This window comes from Apium graveolens, chromosome 7 (genome assembly GCF_009905375.1).
Source record: "Apium graveolens cultivar Ventura chromosome 7, ASM990537v1, whole genome shotgun sequence".
NCBI lineage: Eukaryota > Viridiplantae > Streptophyta > Magnoliopsida > Apiales > Apiaceae > Apium > Apium graveolens.
The window spans coordinates 183,805,220-183,819,534 of record NC_133653.1 but is presented as its reverse complement, the minus strand read 5'-3'; the positions used below and the strand labels follow the sequence as shown (position 1 = coordinate 183,819,534).

The window sequence follows — 14,315 nt, the reverse complement described above, 5'->3', positions numbered from 1 at the left end:
AGCTCGGCAGGCCGAGACCCATTACTCCTCCAACCGTTGGGATTATACAATCATAACGCCCCATTTTCACTCCTCTTCATTACCAGGTGTAACGGACGAGCATTTATGGTGAGTTTGGGTATAAAATCTCTAAGAAAGTAAGACAAAGACATCACACATACACTCTCTCACATCTCTTTACTTTTCTTATATTCCCAAAACCCACTCTACATCCAGATTGTTATTCTCACACTGGAGGTGAATCGGGAGGACAATTCATCGAATTCTCTTCCTTTTCCAGTAGAAGCCAAAGATAGTTCTTAAGAGGCCGAATTGGGTTCTATCAGAGCAAAGGAGATCTGGGCGTAACATTTGGCACAGTTTGTGAAAATTACGAGAATTGTAGACGAGATACTGAGAAAACGATAAACACAGTTCATGAACACTCACCACCACCTGGTTTCACTCTTCACGACGGGGGACAGACGTTCTCCTTGGCGGATGCCGATGGAGTCATCAAGTTAACTCCCGAAGAGGAGGCTTCACTTCTCAAGATCCGTGCAGAAAAGTTAGCCGCGGAGAAGGGCAAAGCAAAAGATGATCAAGTCGAGAAAGAGGCGTAGGCCCGGGCGAAGCGAAAAGAGACCGATGCGTTGCGGCTGAAAGCCCAGCAGCTCTAGAGGGAAGAAATTGAGCTACAGGAGAAAGCACTGCGTGAAGCACTACAAGCCGATGAGCCAGAAAAAACCACCAAACCAAGAAAAGAGCGAAGTGGGCATGACGAAGAAGACGAGTCTGACTCTGATTTGCACCCCAGGAGGAAGCGAACGAAGCAAAGCTTTTCATCTGATTCGGACAAAGAGAATCATACTAACTCACCTAAAAAAGGTCGTGTTCAATGACAGAAGGGTCGACCGAGAACCGATCGTGACAGAAGAGATCGAGCAGTAACGACCTCCCCCGGGAGAGGAAAGGCAGTTTCCGAAGATGAGTGAGTTTAACGAAAAGGGCGACCCGGAGGACCACTGTGAATAATACGAATTGCTGATGATTGGGATGAGTCATAGTGACATCATGCTCTGTAAAATGTTTAAGACCTACTTGAAGGGATCAGCTTCGATATAGTACAAGTGCCTCAAACCTAGGTCCATCGGGTCATATGAGCAGTCGAAGAGAAAATTCTTGAAGTACTATTCACACCTATGCCGAAAGGCGAAGGATACTGAGGCTCTGGTCCACTGTAGACAGAGGGAGAATGAGGAACTTGGGGATTACTTGGCACGGTTTAAGGAGGAAGCTGGAATGGTCACAAATCTGGACAAAGTCAAGGCGATGGGCTTCCTTATGGCGGTGCTGGACCCCTCTAAAGGTAAAAAGTTTCGCTCCTCTCTTTACGATTTCCCCCTCGAATCCCTAAATGATATATATGTGAGGGTAAGAATATTTGGAGAAAAATGGAAAGTATCGGGGGATACAAAGATTCCCGAAGGGATGACCGATCGAAGCGAGCAGAAAGATACGATAGCTCAAGATCTGAGAATGACCAAAGGGAAAGCAGGAAGGAAGGAAGAAAGGAAACCGACCGTGGGGCTGAACGACACCGAGATAGAGATTTGGCTGTATTCACCAATCTGAATGCACCAATATCCAAGATTTTTCATGAGATCAAGGGAAAGCCTGGGTTCGTTCGGCCAGCCAAGATGAAGGCCCTTAATCATAAGAAGAACCCCGACAAGTACTGTGATTATCACAGAGATAAGGATCATAATACTGATGAGTGCTACCACCTTAAGAAGCTAATCGAACGAATGATCAAAGAAGGCGACTCAATCAGTTCGTCCAAGATCCGAGGGACAGACTGGGGCCGAAGGATAATCAGGAAGAACTTGAAGCTGAGGAGCCCGAACGAAGAGACAAGATAAGGGGTAAGGTGAATACAATTTCTGGGGGCAATATGCTAGACAGAGATAGTAAGACGACGAAAAATAAGTATGCTCGACAGGTGTACAACCTCTATCAGTTCGGCCTGGCAAAGCGCAACATGCCCATGACTTTTAGTACAGAAGATTATGAGTATGTCATTCGTCCACATGAAGACCCCATTATCATCAATCCTCCCATTGGACAAAATAAAATTTGGAAGGTGCTTGTGGATACTGGCAGCTCGGCCAACATCCTGTTCCACAAAACTTATTGTAAAATGAACCTGGCACGCGAAAAACTAGAGCCTTGCAACGAAGCACCACTCTACGCCTTCGGAGGACACCCAATACAGTTCGAAGGTACGATCACTCTTCCCGTCCTTTTGGGAAAATTACCATATACTGTTGAGAAGCCAGTAAAGTTCTATGTGGTTTGGATTGAGATTCCGTATAATACCATCCTGGGAAGGCCGTTTTTGTCAACCTTCGAGGCGGTAGAGTCCATACCCCACCTCATGCTCAAATTCCCAACTGAGAAGTGGGTAGGAGAGATGAGGAGCGATCAGAAAACAACCCGAATAATCATGCTAGAGGACTTAGAGAAAGATCAGGCCTACGAAAATCCAGATGAAACTGGAAAAAGAAAAAGAGCTGAGGCCGAACCCAGTGGAAGCAGAGAGTGTTGTGCAAGACATGCATATACAATAACAAGACTAAGTCAATTTGACAGCCCTAAGATTTAGTTGTTTGATAATCAACTTTGTATTTTGTATTATATTACTTGAGTCTGTAAAATGGTTAGAAGATTAGACTAGAGTATTTTTTCAAGCCTAAGGAATAAACTCTAGAAGAAGATCAATTTAGATCATGCCTCAGAGAAATGATACAGAAGCTTGGAGTTGAATAAATATGTATGATGAAAAATGTTCTAAGTTAAGATATCGACAAGTCACAGATCAAGCAATATAGAGAAGTCATTCGAGAACTCCAGAATGATTTATCGAGAAGTCCAAAATGGCTTATAGAGAAGTCACAGAGATATCGATAGGTCAAACTGAAGATGTGAAGATTGGAGATATCGACAAGTCATTTCTGCATATAGAGAATTCAGAGATATCGACAAGTCAAATCGAAGATGTAAAGATTGGAGATATCGACAAGTCAAATTATCATTAAAGATATCAGAGATATCAGAGATATTGACAAGTCAAATGTATATAGAGATCTCTAAGTTATCGACAAGTCAGTTCTACATGTAAAGAGCTCAGACATATCGATAAGTCATTTAGCATGAAAATATCAAGAGACCTCGATAAGTCAAATATACCTATAGAGAACTCAGAGATCTCGACAAGTCATAATACTTATCGAGATGTCATCTCTCTCTAGAACAAATTAGAGATCTCGATATGCTCTCAAATAAAGAATGCAAACAAATGAAGATTCAAGATTATTATTCAACAAACAATCTATCAACAAGAATGAAAAGTCTACAAAGTAGCTGGGGAGAATACAAGATCAGGGGCCAAGATTAACTAGACAAAGGATGGTCACAGACCTGCAAGATTCTGCACAGATTTTCTAAGCTAGAAATGGAAATAAAAAAAGGTTTCTTTAGTAAAGAGTTTAGTATATTTTAGTGCAATTTTTGTAACCCGTGCTGCTAGTGTATAAAGCATGCACTGGTCCTTAGTTTAGAAAAAAAAACATATTCAACACTCTTGTATTCTCTCAAGATAAAAGTTGAGTTCTTTACTTATAAAGAACCCAGGATTTGTAGCAAGACCTAACTTTTTTTGACGAAATAGACCTTAACTTAATTTTAATACAAAATTAAGTGAGTTTTGAAATATTATGTTTGTTGTTTTATTTGTGCTAACATAATATAACTGCATTTCTTATCCGATTTATTCACACAACCATACTAGATGTTGAACTGACTAAGACCCGAGCTAGCTTATAGAATCCATTCATGCCCCGTGTGATCTAAAAAGGCTTAAAAATATCCAAAACACATTCCCCCATGTGTTGCACTTATTATCTAACAGAGAGACCCTGAACATCGAGTTGGAGAAGTTCGGGACGGATCTTTCAAGTCCGATCGCCGAGCCAGCCGCCAAAGTCGAAGAAGTTGAACTATATATTGGGCATTCGTGAAAAATGGTTCAAATTGGGAGAAACATGGGAAAATATATGAAGGAAAAGGTTATTGCAGTGATTCGGAAGTACCATGATGTGTTCACCGGGTGGGTGAAGGATATGCCCGGCTTGGACCCTAAGACGGATAAGCATTGCCTTAATGTGTAACCCGAGGCCAAATCGGTAAAGTAGAAGAAGAGGACCTTTATATCCGAATGACGGAAGGTCATTGAGGCCGAAGAGGAGATCCTGTTGGAAGCTAATTTTATTGAAGAAATTGAGTATCCCTGATTGGTTGGCTAATGTGGTGGTTGTTAAAAAATCCAACGGGAAGTGGAGGATATGCGTGGACTATATGGATCTCAACAAAGCTTGTCCGAAGGACCACTACACCTTACCCAGCATCGATCAACTAATAGATGCCTCGACCGGATACCAGATACTTAGTTCTCTTGATGCTTTTTCTGGTAATCATGAAATTGCCATAAATGACAAGGATGTGCCCAATACAGCGTTCATAACTCCGAAGGCAACTTATGCTTATATTAAAATGCCTTTCGGACTTAAGAACGCTGGAGCCACATTTCAGCGAATAGTGAACAAAGTGTTCAAGGAACAGAATGGCCGAAATATGGAGGCTTACATAGACGACATGCCGGTGAAGTCCCTGTTCCAAGATCACACCAAAGATCTGAGAAAGTGCTTTGAGACTCTCTGAAGGAATAATATGAGAATAAATCCGAACAAGTGCACGTTCAAAGTGGCAAGTGGAAAATTTCTGGGCAACATGGTCAGCGCCCGAGGGATAGCGGTGAACCCAAAGAAAATTGAAGCAGTTATCAATATGGAGGCTCCCAAATGCATCAAGGATATCCAAAAGCTGACCGGCCGAATGGCAGCCCTTCGGCGATTCATCTCTAAGTCAGCCAAGAAAGCACTCCCTTTCTTCGTCGTGCTTAAGGGGTTGAAGAATTTCGAGTGGGGGCCCAAATGTCAAAAGGAATTTAAAGAAGTAAAAGAATATCTCACCAAGGCACCACTCTTAATGAGGCCGGATCTGAAGGAAACTCTTCAACTCTACTTGACTGTGTCCGTCTGAACACTAGGAGTAGTACTAGTAAAAAATCATGAGGGGAACCAACATCCTTTCTTCTACGTGTCTCACTTTCTTAAGGATGTAGAAACAAGTTACCCCAATGCCGATAAATTCACATATGGGTTGGTCATGGCCAAAATTAAGATATCGTCACCGATCACCCGTTGAAGAAAATTCTGACAAGGCCAGAAGCTTCGGGAAGGATTGTAGCTTGGTCCATCAAGCTGGGAGAATACGACCTCGAGTTCATCCCTTGAATGGCGATTAAAGCTCAAGCTTTGACAGATTTTATGATAGAATGCACATTCTCCGGACCGAAGAACCTTATACCGGAGGAACAACTCACTCGGACCTCGGATAAATAGAAGCATTTTATATGGACAAATCGGTCGCTGGGAAGAAGTGTGGGGCCGGCTTAATCCTCTCTAGCCCCGACGGGTTTGAAATATGTCAGGCTATACGGTTCAACTTCTCCCTTACTAATAATAAAGCGGAATACGAAGCCCTCCTGGAGGGAATGGAATTAGCTCGAAGCCTTAAGGAGAAGCATTTGAGGGAATTTAGTGATTCCATGCTGGTAGTCAAGCACTTTTAAGGGGAATATGAACAAGGGGATCCTCGGACGAAGGCTTACGACGCTAAGGTAAAAGATTCTTCTTTTCCATTTGAAACTTTTGAGCTAAGTCAGATAGGAATGGAAAATAATAGTAGGGTGGATGCCCTATCCAGGCTAGCTTCGACTGAGACACAGAGCTTGACCGGTTCTATATATCTCACTGAAGCTAAGACGCCTTCAATTTAAAGGAAAGATTGCCTTGAGATACGCCAAGGCACAGATTGGATGACCCCTATTCGGAATTTTCTGGAAAAGGGAATCCTTCTCTTGGACCGAAGGGAAGCCCTAAAAGTAAAGTACAGGGCATCAAGCTACTCTATCTCCAATGGGAGGATGTATCATCGATCGGTCAGTCAACCCCTCTTGAGGTGCTTAAATGTTGAAGAACAACAGAAGTCCTTGGAAATGGTACATGAAAGGATTTGTGGAGAACATTTGGTCGGTCGGTCGGTCTCTTTCCTTCAAGATCCTTCGGCAAGGGTTCTTTTGGCCGACTTTGCGAGCTGACGTGAGCGAATATGCAAAGAAGTGCAAGCAGTGTCGGCTATTCACCACCGTCCCAAAGCAGCCTCCCGAAGAAAAGGCTTTTGTCCTTAGCCCCATTCCGTTCACCATGTGGGCCGTAGATATCGTCGACATTCTCCCTACCAGTACCAGATAGGCAAAATACTGCATAATCGCCATCGACTACATGACCAAGTGGGTCCAAGCTGTAACAACCAGGAATTTACGACTATTTAATGTCATATTAAATGAATAATTATGTGATTTATGATATTATAGATTATGATTGATCATAAGATGTTATCTGTTATGTGCTATATGCGTTCTGTGTGGTTTGGAAAAAAAAAAATTGGGTATTTTATTATGTGTTAAATGGAATTATATTAAAAATTATACTATCCATGTTTCGTTTTAATAGCTGATATTTTGTATAGAACAACTGGCTTTATTTTTCAAAATATGGCGTATACCATATTAATTTTCCGAACATCCAGTTAATTTAGAAAATATTTTACTTCGTGAAAAATAATTTTTCCGGGCCCCTACCGAGAAGTCAAAGCCCACAAAAATTGTATTTTTATTTTTATGAAATCGTGAGACTTTCAAATATTCAATATTCTTGCACATTTAAATTATTCGTAATTTTGGGGAAATTTTGACATAATTTTTTTTATTTATTAAATTAAAAATTATTCTCCGTTAATTATTAATTTTGGGCTAATTATTTTTATTAAATGATATAATTAGACCCTAAATAATTTCGGGAGTATTATTTTTGTAAGTGTAAATAGGATTTATCTATTATTTATTTATAAAAAAATCAGAAAATATATTAAAAATTCTGAAAACTCTCATAAATTAGGGTTAGGGTTTGTTCTTGATGTTCTTGAGATTAAACACGGATTTGAAGATGATTCTGGACTCCAAATCTCATGTATGAGTAACCGAATTGAAGGTCATGGAGAGTATTATCTATTCATCCCATCAAATCATTTAAACGATTGGTAAATTTCTAAACCCGATTTTAGGGTTCTTGACTTGAATTGGGATTTTCGAATTTGAGGGTTATTGATTGAAATTGATGATTGATATAGCTTTATCTTATCATTTGCAAACGATTGATATACTTATTTGAACCAAACAATTCCCGGAAGTTATTAGTCGAGTTATTGAATTTGTTTGAATTTTCGATTCATCTTTCTGGGTTTATCACTGATTGTTTGTCTACTTTGATTTCGTGGATAGATTGTATGAATTGTAGGCTTCATTTTGATGTATAAAACGTCGAGGTTGGTTAAGAAATCGATGATTTGGATGTTAACCGGAATTATTCGTCGGCGTTAAGTCGGGGATCGTTGATTCCGATGATTTAAATGATGTTTTCTGCTGTTGTTGTTCCCGTTGTGTTGCGGGATCAATTTTGATTGACTTTGTTACGAAAATGATGAGAAATCCTGCTGTTTTTGGTCCAGAACGGGGGTGGTCGGTGGTAACCCCTCGCCGGAATCGGGGCAGGTATCGCCGGAGTTCAAACCCAGTTGTGTTCTTCACAACCCGGGATTTGACCCGGTTTCGATCCGTTTTGCCCCAAATAGATTTTCCAAATTATGTTTCCATTTTAAAATAATTCAAAAATTTTATTTTAAATTCCAAAATTCATTTTAAATTCAAAATAAATTGGTTAATTATTTTTAAAATAATTAACTAAATTATTTAATTCCATAAAATTATTTTCCTTATTATTTAAAAAATAAATCTAAATTTGATTTAATTATTTATAATTTATTTTAATTAATTATTTATGGATTTAATTAATTAATTAATTTAATTAATTCTATAAATAGTTAAATAAAATGTAATTATTTATAATTAAGCTAAATAATAATTTAAAATTCATTTTAAAGTTTGAAAAATTATATTAAGGTATTTAAAATTCAATTAATATTAATATTAATTAAATTATTCTTATTTTATTCAGAATAAATAGACCGTTCTTCCGTTTAATACGAAACGAACACTTCTAGACTTGGAAAAATATTCTGATTCTATTAAAAAATACTTTCGAGACATAAATCTTTCGTTTCGAAAGGTCGTTTGATTTTAGAAACATTTCTGAGTCGCGTAAATATCGAAAAGTCGTATTTCGACTCGATTTCAGTTTTAAACGTACCGAGTCGAATATTTTGATGAACTGAATCATATGTTACATGAATAATGTGATGTGCCTTATGTGTTTACGTGTTATGTGTCTTATGAGTCCACGTGACTTTTAAACGTTATCTGATTTAAAATATGATCCTTATCTGTTATTATCGGATGGGTAGACGATAAGGATAAGCGTATAGACTAGACGATTATATATTGTAAGTTAATTGAAATAGTATCTTTTATGATAGATACACATAGTTCGAGGCGTTCAAAGCGAGACAGAGAGATTTAAAAGTAAAGTTTGTCTATACGAAATACATGAGACGAGTAAATACAGAGATAAGATAAACATAGGATGGTGATTGACAAGAAAGGTCAGATAGCATGTCGATGAAAACACAGATATACCAGAACTGAGTGATATGGCAGATAGTTAAATATCAGAGGGTTATCAGTTGAGGTAAGTATTCCCGAACTTTCATGTGATATATTGCAAGTATTTCTTTCCTATTCTAAATTCAGGATAGTTAAATGTTTTTATATTTCGCTGTAATGAATCTTAATCATGCAAGTAACCTTCATTATCATTCCTTTATTATTGATTTATATTTTGAGCAAATAACTATTATTCCGGGTTATTTACGAAACCTGACTCGGGATATTTTGAAATCAAAGTATTTGAAATCAAAATACTCCACGGACGGATGGTTACGATTAGGGCCAGAGATGGCTGGACCCTTTGTTATGAGGCCAGAATGGGCCTGGGGCCAGAATGGGCCCGGGGCCAGAGATGGTTGGACCCTTTAATTATGGAGGCCATAGTGCATGGGTACCTTTTTATGACGTGGGTATATGCGGTTGGGCATAGGTCCATATTATACCTAACTGATCAGCAGGTTATAGTACTGTGTTGATACTAGTGTCCAGTCTAATTTATTGTCGATCGCCATTGACGACATTCCTTAATAGAAAGTTTATGATTACAAAACCGAACAAGAATTGATTCATGAATGAATCAGGAAACTGTTCGTTGACCCAACCTTGCAGATATTTCAATTCCAGCCAATGACGACTTTTGATTTATGACTAAAGGCTAATGAAGGCCGATATTTTATTCTCTCAACTGTTTTAATAAATAAAGATGTTTTTAAAATCATTTAAAGATGTGTTCTAGGAGTTTCTTTGATATGAAACTTGGAAACCTATTATGATACTTGTTAGGCATTTTTAGCCAACTCATGCTTTGTAAATTCTTATTTCTTTCAGTATCAAATGAGGATAAAAGTGAATAGCTCTTAATAGACAGCAAAATTGGAGAGATCCTAGCTACAAGAAGTTGGAGATGTCAGAGTGAATAAGACGAGAAAGTTAGTGTAGAGGTAATAAAATTTTATTTATTTGTTATAAATTTCAGAAAGTTAGATTTTTTGTTTTATACCATAACCTGTAAAAGATCCGGAATTGAGGGGATATTTGTATATTTATTTTAATACACAAGTTTATATTGTTTAAAGTTGTTTGGTGATACCCAATCCTGACCCCGGATTTGGGGATGTTACAGAAGTCATGTCGTTATCCGCCATAATCGAAGAAGTGGCCAAAAAGTTCTTTCTTGAGCAGATCATTCTCAGGTTCGGGATCCTGAAAGTTTGTGTCTCGGAAAATGGAACACAGTTTGTTAAAAACAAGTTCTTAAAGTTTCTGCATCACTTCGGGGTTCAACAGAACTTGAACTCAGTTGCGCAACCCCAGCGAAACGGGGCGATCGAAGCAGCCAACAAGATAATCTTTCAAGGAATCAAGAAAAGGTTAGGCGAAGCGAAGGGAAGATGGGTCGAAGAGTTACCCTGGGTCTTATGGGCTTACCGAACTATACTCAGATCTTCCACCGAGGAAACTCCCTTCAGACTAGCATATGGAACGGATGCCCTGATACCGGTCGAAGTGGGCCTAGAGTCTTACAGAACTGAAGTCTATAATGTGGAAGCCAACAACTTCGGATTAAGGGTGAATGTGGATTTGTTATAAGAATTGTTAGATATATTTGATAATGTCATGGCTAATATAATTTATGTTTAGATTTCAGATCTTACTTAACAGGACAAATTAGTACCTAACCGTTGATCAGTACTTATACTGGAAGTCAGGACTTAAGGATATCAGTACTTATATTGTCAGGAGATAATCATCAGAAGTTAGATATCAGAACTTAAGTGTTGAAGGACGATCAGATAAGGACAGTAGCTGATTAAAGGAAAGAAGATCAAGATAAATATAAGAAGAGATATGCATGAAGAAGGAGTTCCGTGAAGAATGGAATACTTGGAAGAAAAGATATCTGTTATGGATAAAAAACTAAGGTTATTATTTGCTGTACTTATTACTAAGATTCGGGAGCTCAAGGCCTTTAATGGCTGCTCTCGTGTTTCGTGGCTCGATCTGCCTTTACGAGATGCCTACGTATCTCTGTGAATTAGAGAATCAAGCCAAAAAACGTAGTTCTGATTTTTGGGGTGAGGCCCCTTATATAGATGTTGGGAGTCCTTGAATTGGACTTGGTATAGGAGATTTGGTGGGCAAGTCTCATAATTAGAATGGACTTAGGAGTCCTAAATAGTAGGAAACTGATTCCTTATCCTTTTAGGTCCCCTTGAGGATAATCTATAAGGATTTATATCCTTATCGGGACTCTTCTCAATAGCTGATTTTTACCTTATTAATTAATTACGAAATTAATTAATAATCAGGGCTTTTGGGCCTTCTTTATTCCATCAGGCCTGATCTGGTCCATCAGGCTTAACCTTTCCGGTCTGAGTTTCATCTATCTTTTTATTGGGCCTAGCAGCCCACATCTTGCAGTATTTAATCATAATTTATTTATTCCTATCATTTGCCCCCCAACTTTTGGGAAACATTGATTAGGTTTCGCAGAAGTTAAGTCTGTTTATTCCCTTACAGGGTTTCGTTTTTGCGCAAAGTGTGGAGTGACCTACACATTTACAATGAATTTTCCTTTTATTCAGGAATTATCTTAATTCCAGGAATTTTTGCCTTATTTCCGGGATTTTCCCTAATTTTCTGGGATTTTTCCCTTATTTCCGGGATTTTCCCTAATTTTCTGGGATTTTTCCTTTAATTTCTGGATTTTTCCTAATTTTCTGGGATTTTTCCTTTAATTTCTGGATTTTTCCCTAATTTTCTGGGATTTTTCCTTTAATTTCTGGATTTTTCCTAATTTTCTGGGATTTTTCCTTTAATTTCTGGATTTTTCCCTAATTTTCTGGGATTTTTCCTTTAATTTCTGGATTTTCCCTAATTTTCTGATTAAATAATAGAACTTTTGCTGCTCAATACATCCTAGGCATTGTTGATCCACGCCTAGGAGACAGTTTCCTAACAACGTCTAGGAAACTTGCGTCCTGGGCGTTGTTGGAGGCTGATGCTTCCTGGGCGTTGTTGATCCACGCCTAGGAGACAGTTTCCTAACAACGTCTAGGAAACTTGCGTCCTGGGCGTTGTTGGAGGCTGATGCTTCCTGGGCGTTGTTGATCCACGCCTAGGAGACAGTTTCCTAACAACGTCTAGGAAACTTGTGTCCTGGGCGTTGTTGGAGGCTGATGCTTTCATAGATCCTAGACGCTGTGCACCCACGCCTAGGAGACAGGTTTAGTACCACGCCTAGGAGACATACATTCTGACAACGGCTAGGGATAATGCACCCTGGGCGTTGTTGAAGACTGATGCTTCCTGGGCGTTGTTGGACCAAGCCTAGGAGCCATACTTCTAACAACGGCTAGGGATAATGCACCCTGGGCGTTGTTGAAGACAGAAGCTTCCTGGGCGTTGTTGGACCACGCCTAGGAGCCACACTTCTAACAACGGCTAGGGACAATGTACCCGAGGCGTTGTTGAGGCTTTTCGAGCCTTGATTCATTCAATGAACTTTGATTTTCGATTGCAAATCTTTTCAAAATTCAAATTTTATGGGCTTCCCGCCTTTGATTTTTGATTGCAAATCTTTTCAAAATTCAATTTTTATGGGCTTTCCGCCTTTGATTTTTGATTGCAAATCTTTTCAAAATTCAAATTTTATGGGCTTCCCGCCTTTGATTTTTGATTGCAAATCTTTTCAAAATTCAAATTTTATGGGCTTCCCGCCTTTGATTTAGGCCCAGGCACGTTTGTGCATCCTTAAGTTCTTCTATATAAGAGGTGGAGTGTGAGTTCATTTCTCACACTTTACTTTCACAAAAATCTCTTAACTTCTTTTCTGCAATTAGTCTCTCAAGAATCGCCACCTCAAAGCGATTTCCGGCTTTCTACTCCGCCGCTTCCTGGGCTTATTTTGAAGATTCCGTTTGAATCTTCATCTTCTTCACTTACCTTCAAGAGCTTCCTGGGTTTTTGTCTTCATCCATGGTGGATTCTGATTCATCTCACTCCCATGTCCCCCAAGCTGTTGCCCGTCCCTCTAGGGCCAGCCGAGGTAAAAAATCTCTTGTACATTCCTCAGTTATTTCTCTTAGGGATCTTTTAACCGAATTCGGGCAAGCCTTTCCTAACATGTTACACTTAGATGCATATAATTATCCTTCTAGATTTGGTCCAGATCAAGTAGGTACCATAGCCCGCCTTTTTGGCATTTCTCACCCTTATAGGGCCGAGGCTCCAGGCCCAAATGATAGGGCCTGCTACCCAAAGCCTGAGGCCATTCGGGTCTATAAGGAAACCTTTTATGCTGGTTTTCGCCTACCTCCTCATCCCTTTGTTTTTCGCCTTTTGGCTGAGGCCCGAGTCTGTCCGACCCAACTCACACCCAACTCTTGGCGTTTTATTCACTGTTATATGGCCCAATCTCGTAAACACGGTTTTGAGCCAAATGTTTGTGTCTTTCGTTATTTATTTAAATTTGTAAATGCTTCTGAGGACCAAGGATGGGACAAAATAGTTCATAGATCCTTGGCCCGTTCCTGCTTTATTTCTGGCACCAACCCCGACTCGTATCCAACATGGAAGAGTGAGTGGTTTTATGTATTTCTGGATTCCGAGGAGGGTTGGGACCATTTTTTCAGGCCCGACTTCTCAAAAAGTATAGACGGGTCTTTAAGAGACCTAAAATTGGGGATAGATGAGGATGCGGCCATCAAGGCCATTACTGCTGATAACTTGCACCATTGCGCTCTCATCCTTTCAGAGGGTAATTTGCAAGGTTTAGGTCTAAGTGACCTTGGTCCCGAGGGTATTTCTTTCCCCTTTTTGTTCCATTTTTTCCATTCTCTATTTGTCCTTCTTCTTACGTGCTTGTATTTGCCTGCAGCTAGGGCAGCTTTGGAAACGATCTTCAAGAAGCGGGAGACCCGTGCTGCCAAGGGCTCTGTTGTTGAGACCCACCGCGACAAGCGGGTTAGGATTGGTGACGACCCTTCAATCACAGTTCAGGAGGCCGTCCCTACCTTTTTATCCCAGAGGCCTCTTAGCCTTGATGAAGATACTTTTCCTTTCACCGTCACTTGGGGCCTTCAGAGGAGGGACACGGTGGTAGGGAGTTCCGAGGCTGCCGCCATTTGGTCTGAGAGTGTAATCACGCCTCGTGACAGGGCTGAGATTGTAGAGTCTTCTGATGACCTACAAATTGAGCGTCTGGGTGCTCAGGGCGTAGCTTCTGTAAGCCTCTTCCTTTTTTAACTGTTTTTTTTTTACTTACTGTACTTTGATATGTTTGTGTAGATGAATACCTATCTCCAGGCTGCCCTTCACAATTTGAAGGATGTGAGGACCAGCCTAACTATTGCTGAGAGAGACAGGGATAGGTACCTCAAGGCTTCCGAGGCCAACTTCACTCGTTTTCGTGAGGTAGAGAAGGAGCTGGCGGATGAAAAGGAGAAAGTTCGTAAGCTGGAGCTGGATGCTC

The 14,315-nt window shown here is 39.8% G+C and overlaps 2 protein-coding genes across 2 annotated transcripts; both read left to right on the top strand.

Annotated features, from left to right (window-relative positions):
• Positions 1–1,933: 1,933 nt before the first annotated feature.
• LOC141674248 (uncharacterized) lies at positions 1,934–4,758 on the top strand. The gene is made up of 2 exons (XM_074480967.1): positions 1,934–2,580; positions 4,233–4,758. Exons 1-2 carry the CDS (start codon positions 1,934–1,936, stop codon positions 4,756–4,758), a joined length of 1,173 nt encoding a protein of 390 aa, XP_074337068.1.
• A 69-nt stretch (positions 4,759–4,827) lies between these two features.
• Positions 4,828–5,139, top strand: LOC141674247 (putative mitochondrial protein AtMg00860). The gene has a single exon (XM_074480966.1). The coding sequence runs from the start codon at positions 4,828–4,830 to the stop codon at positions 5,137–5,139; it is 312 nt and encodes a 103-aa protein (XP_074337067.1).
• The last annotated feature ends 9,176 nt before the right edge of the window (positions 5,140–14,315 follow it).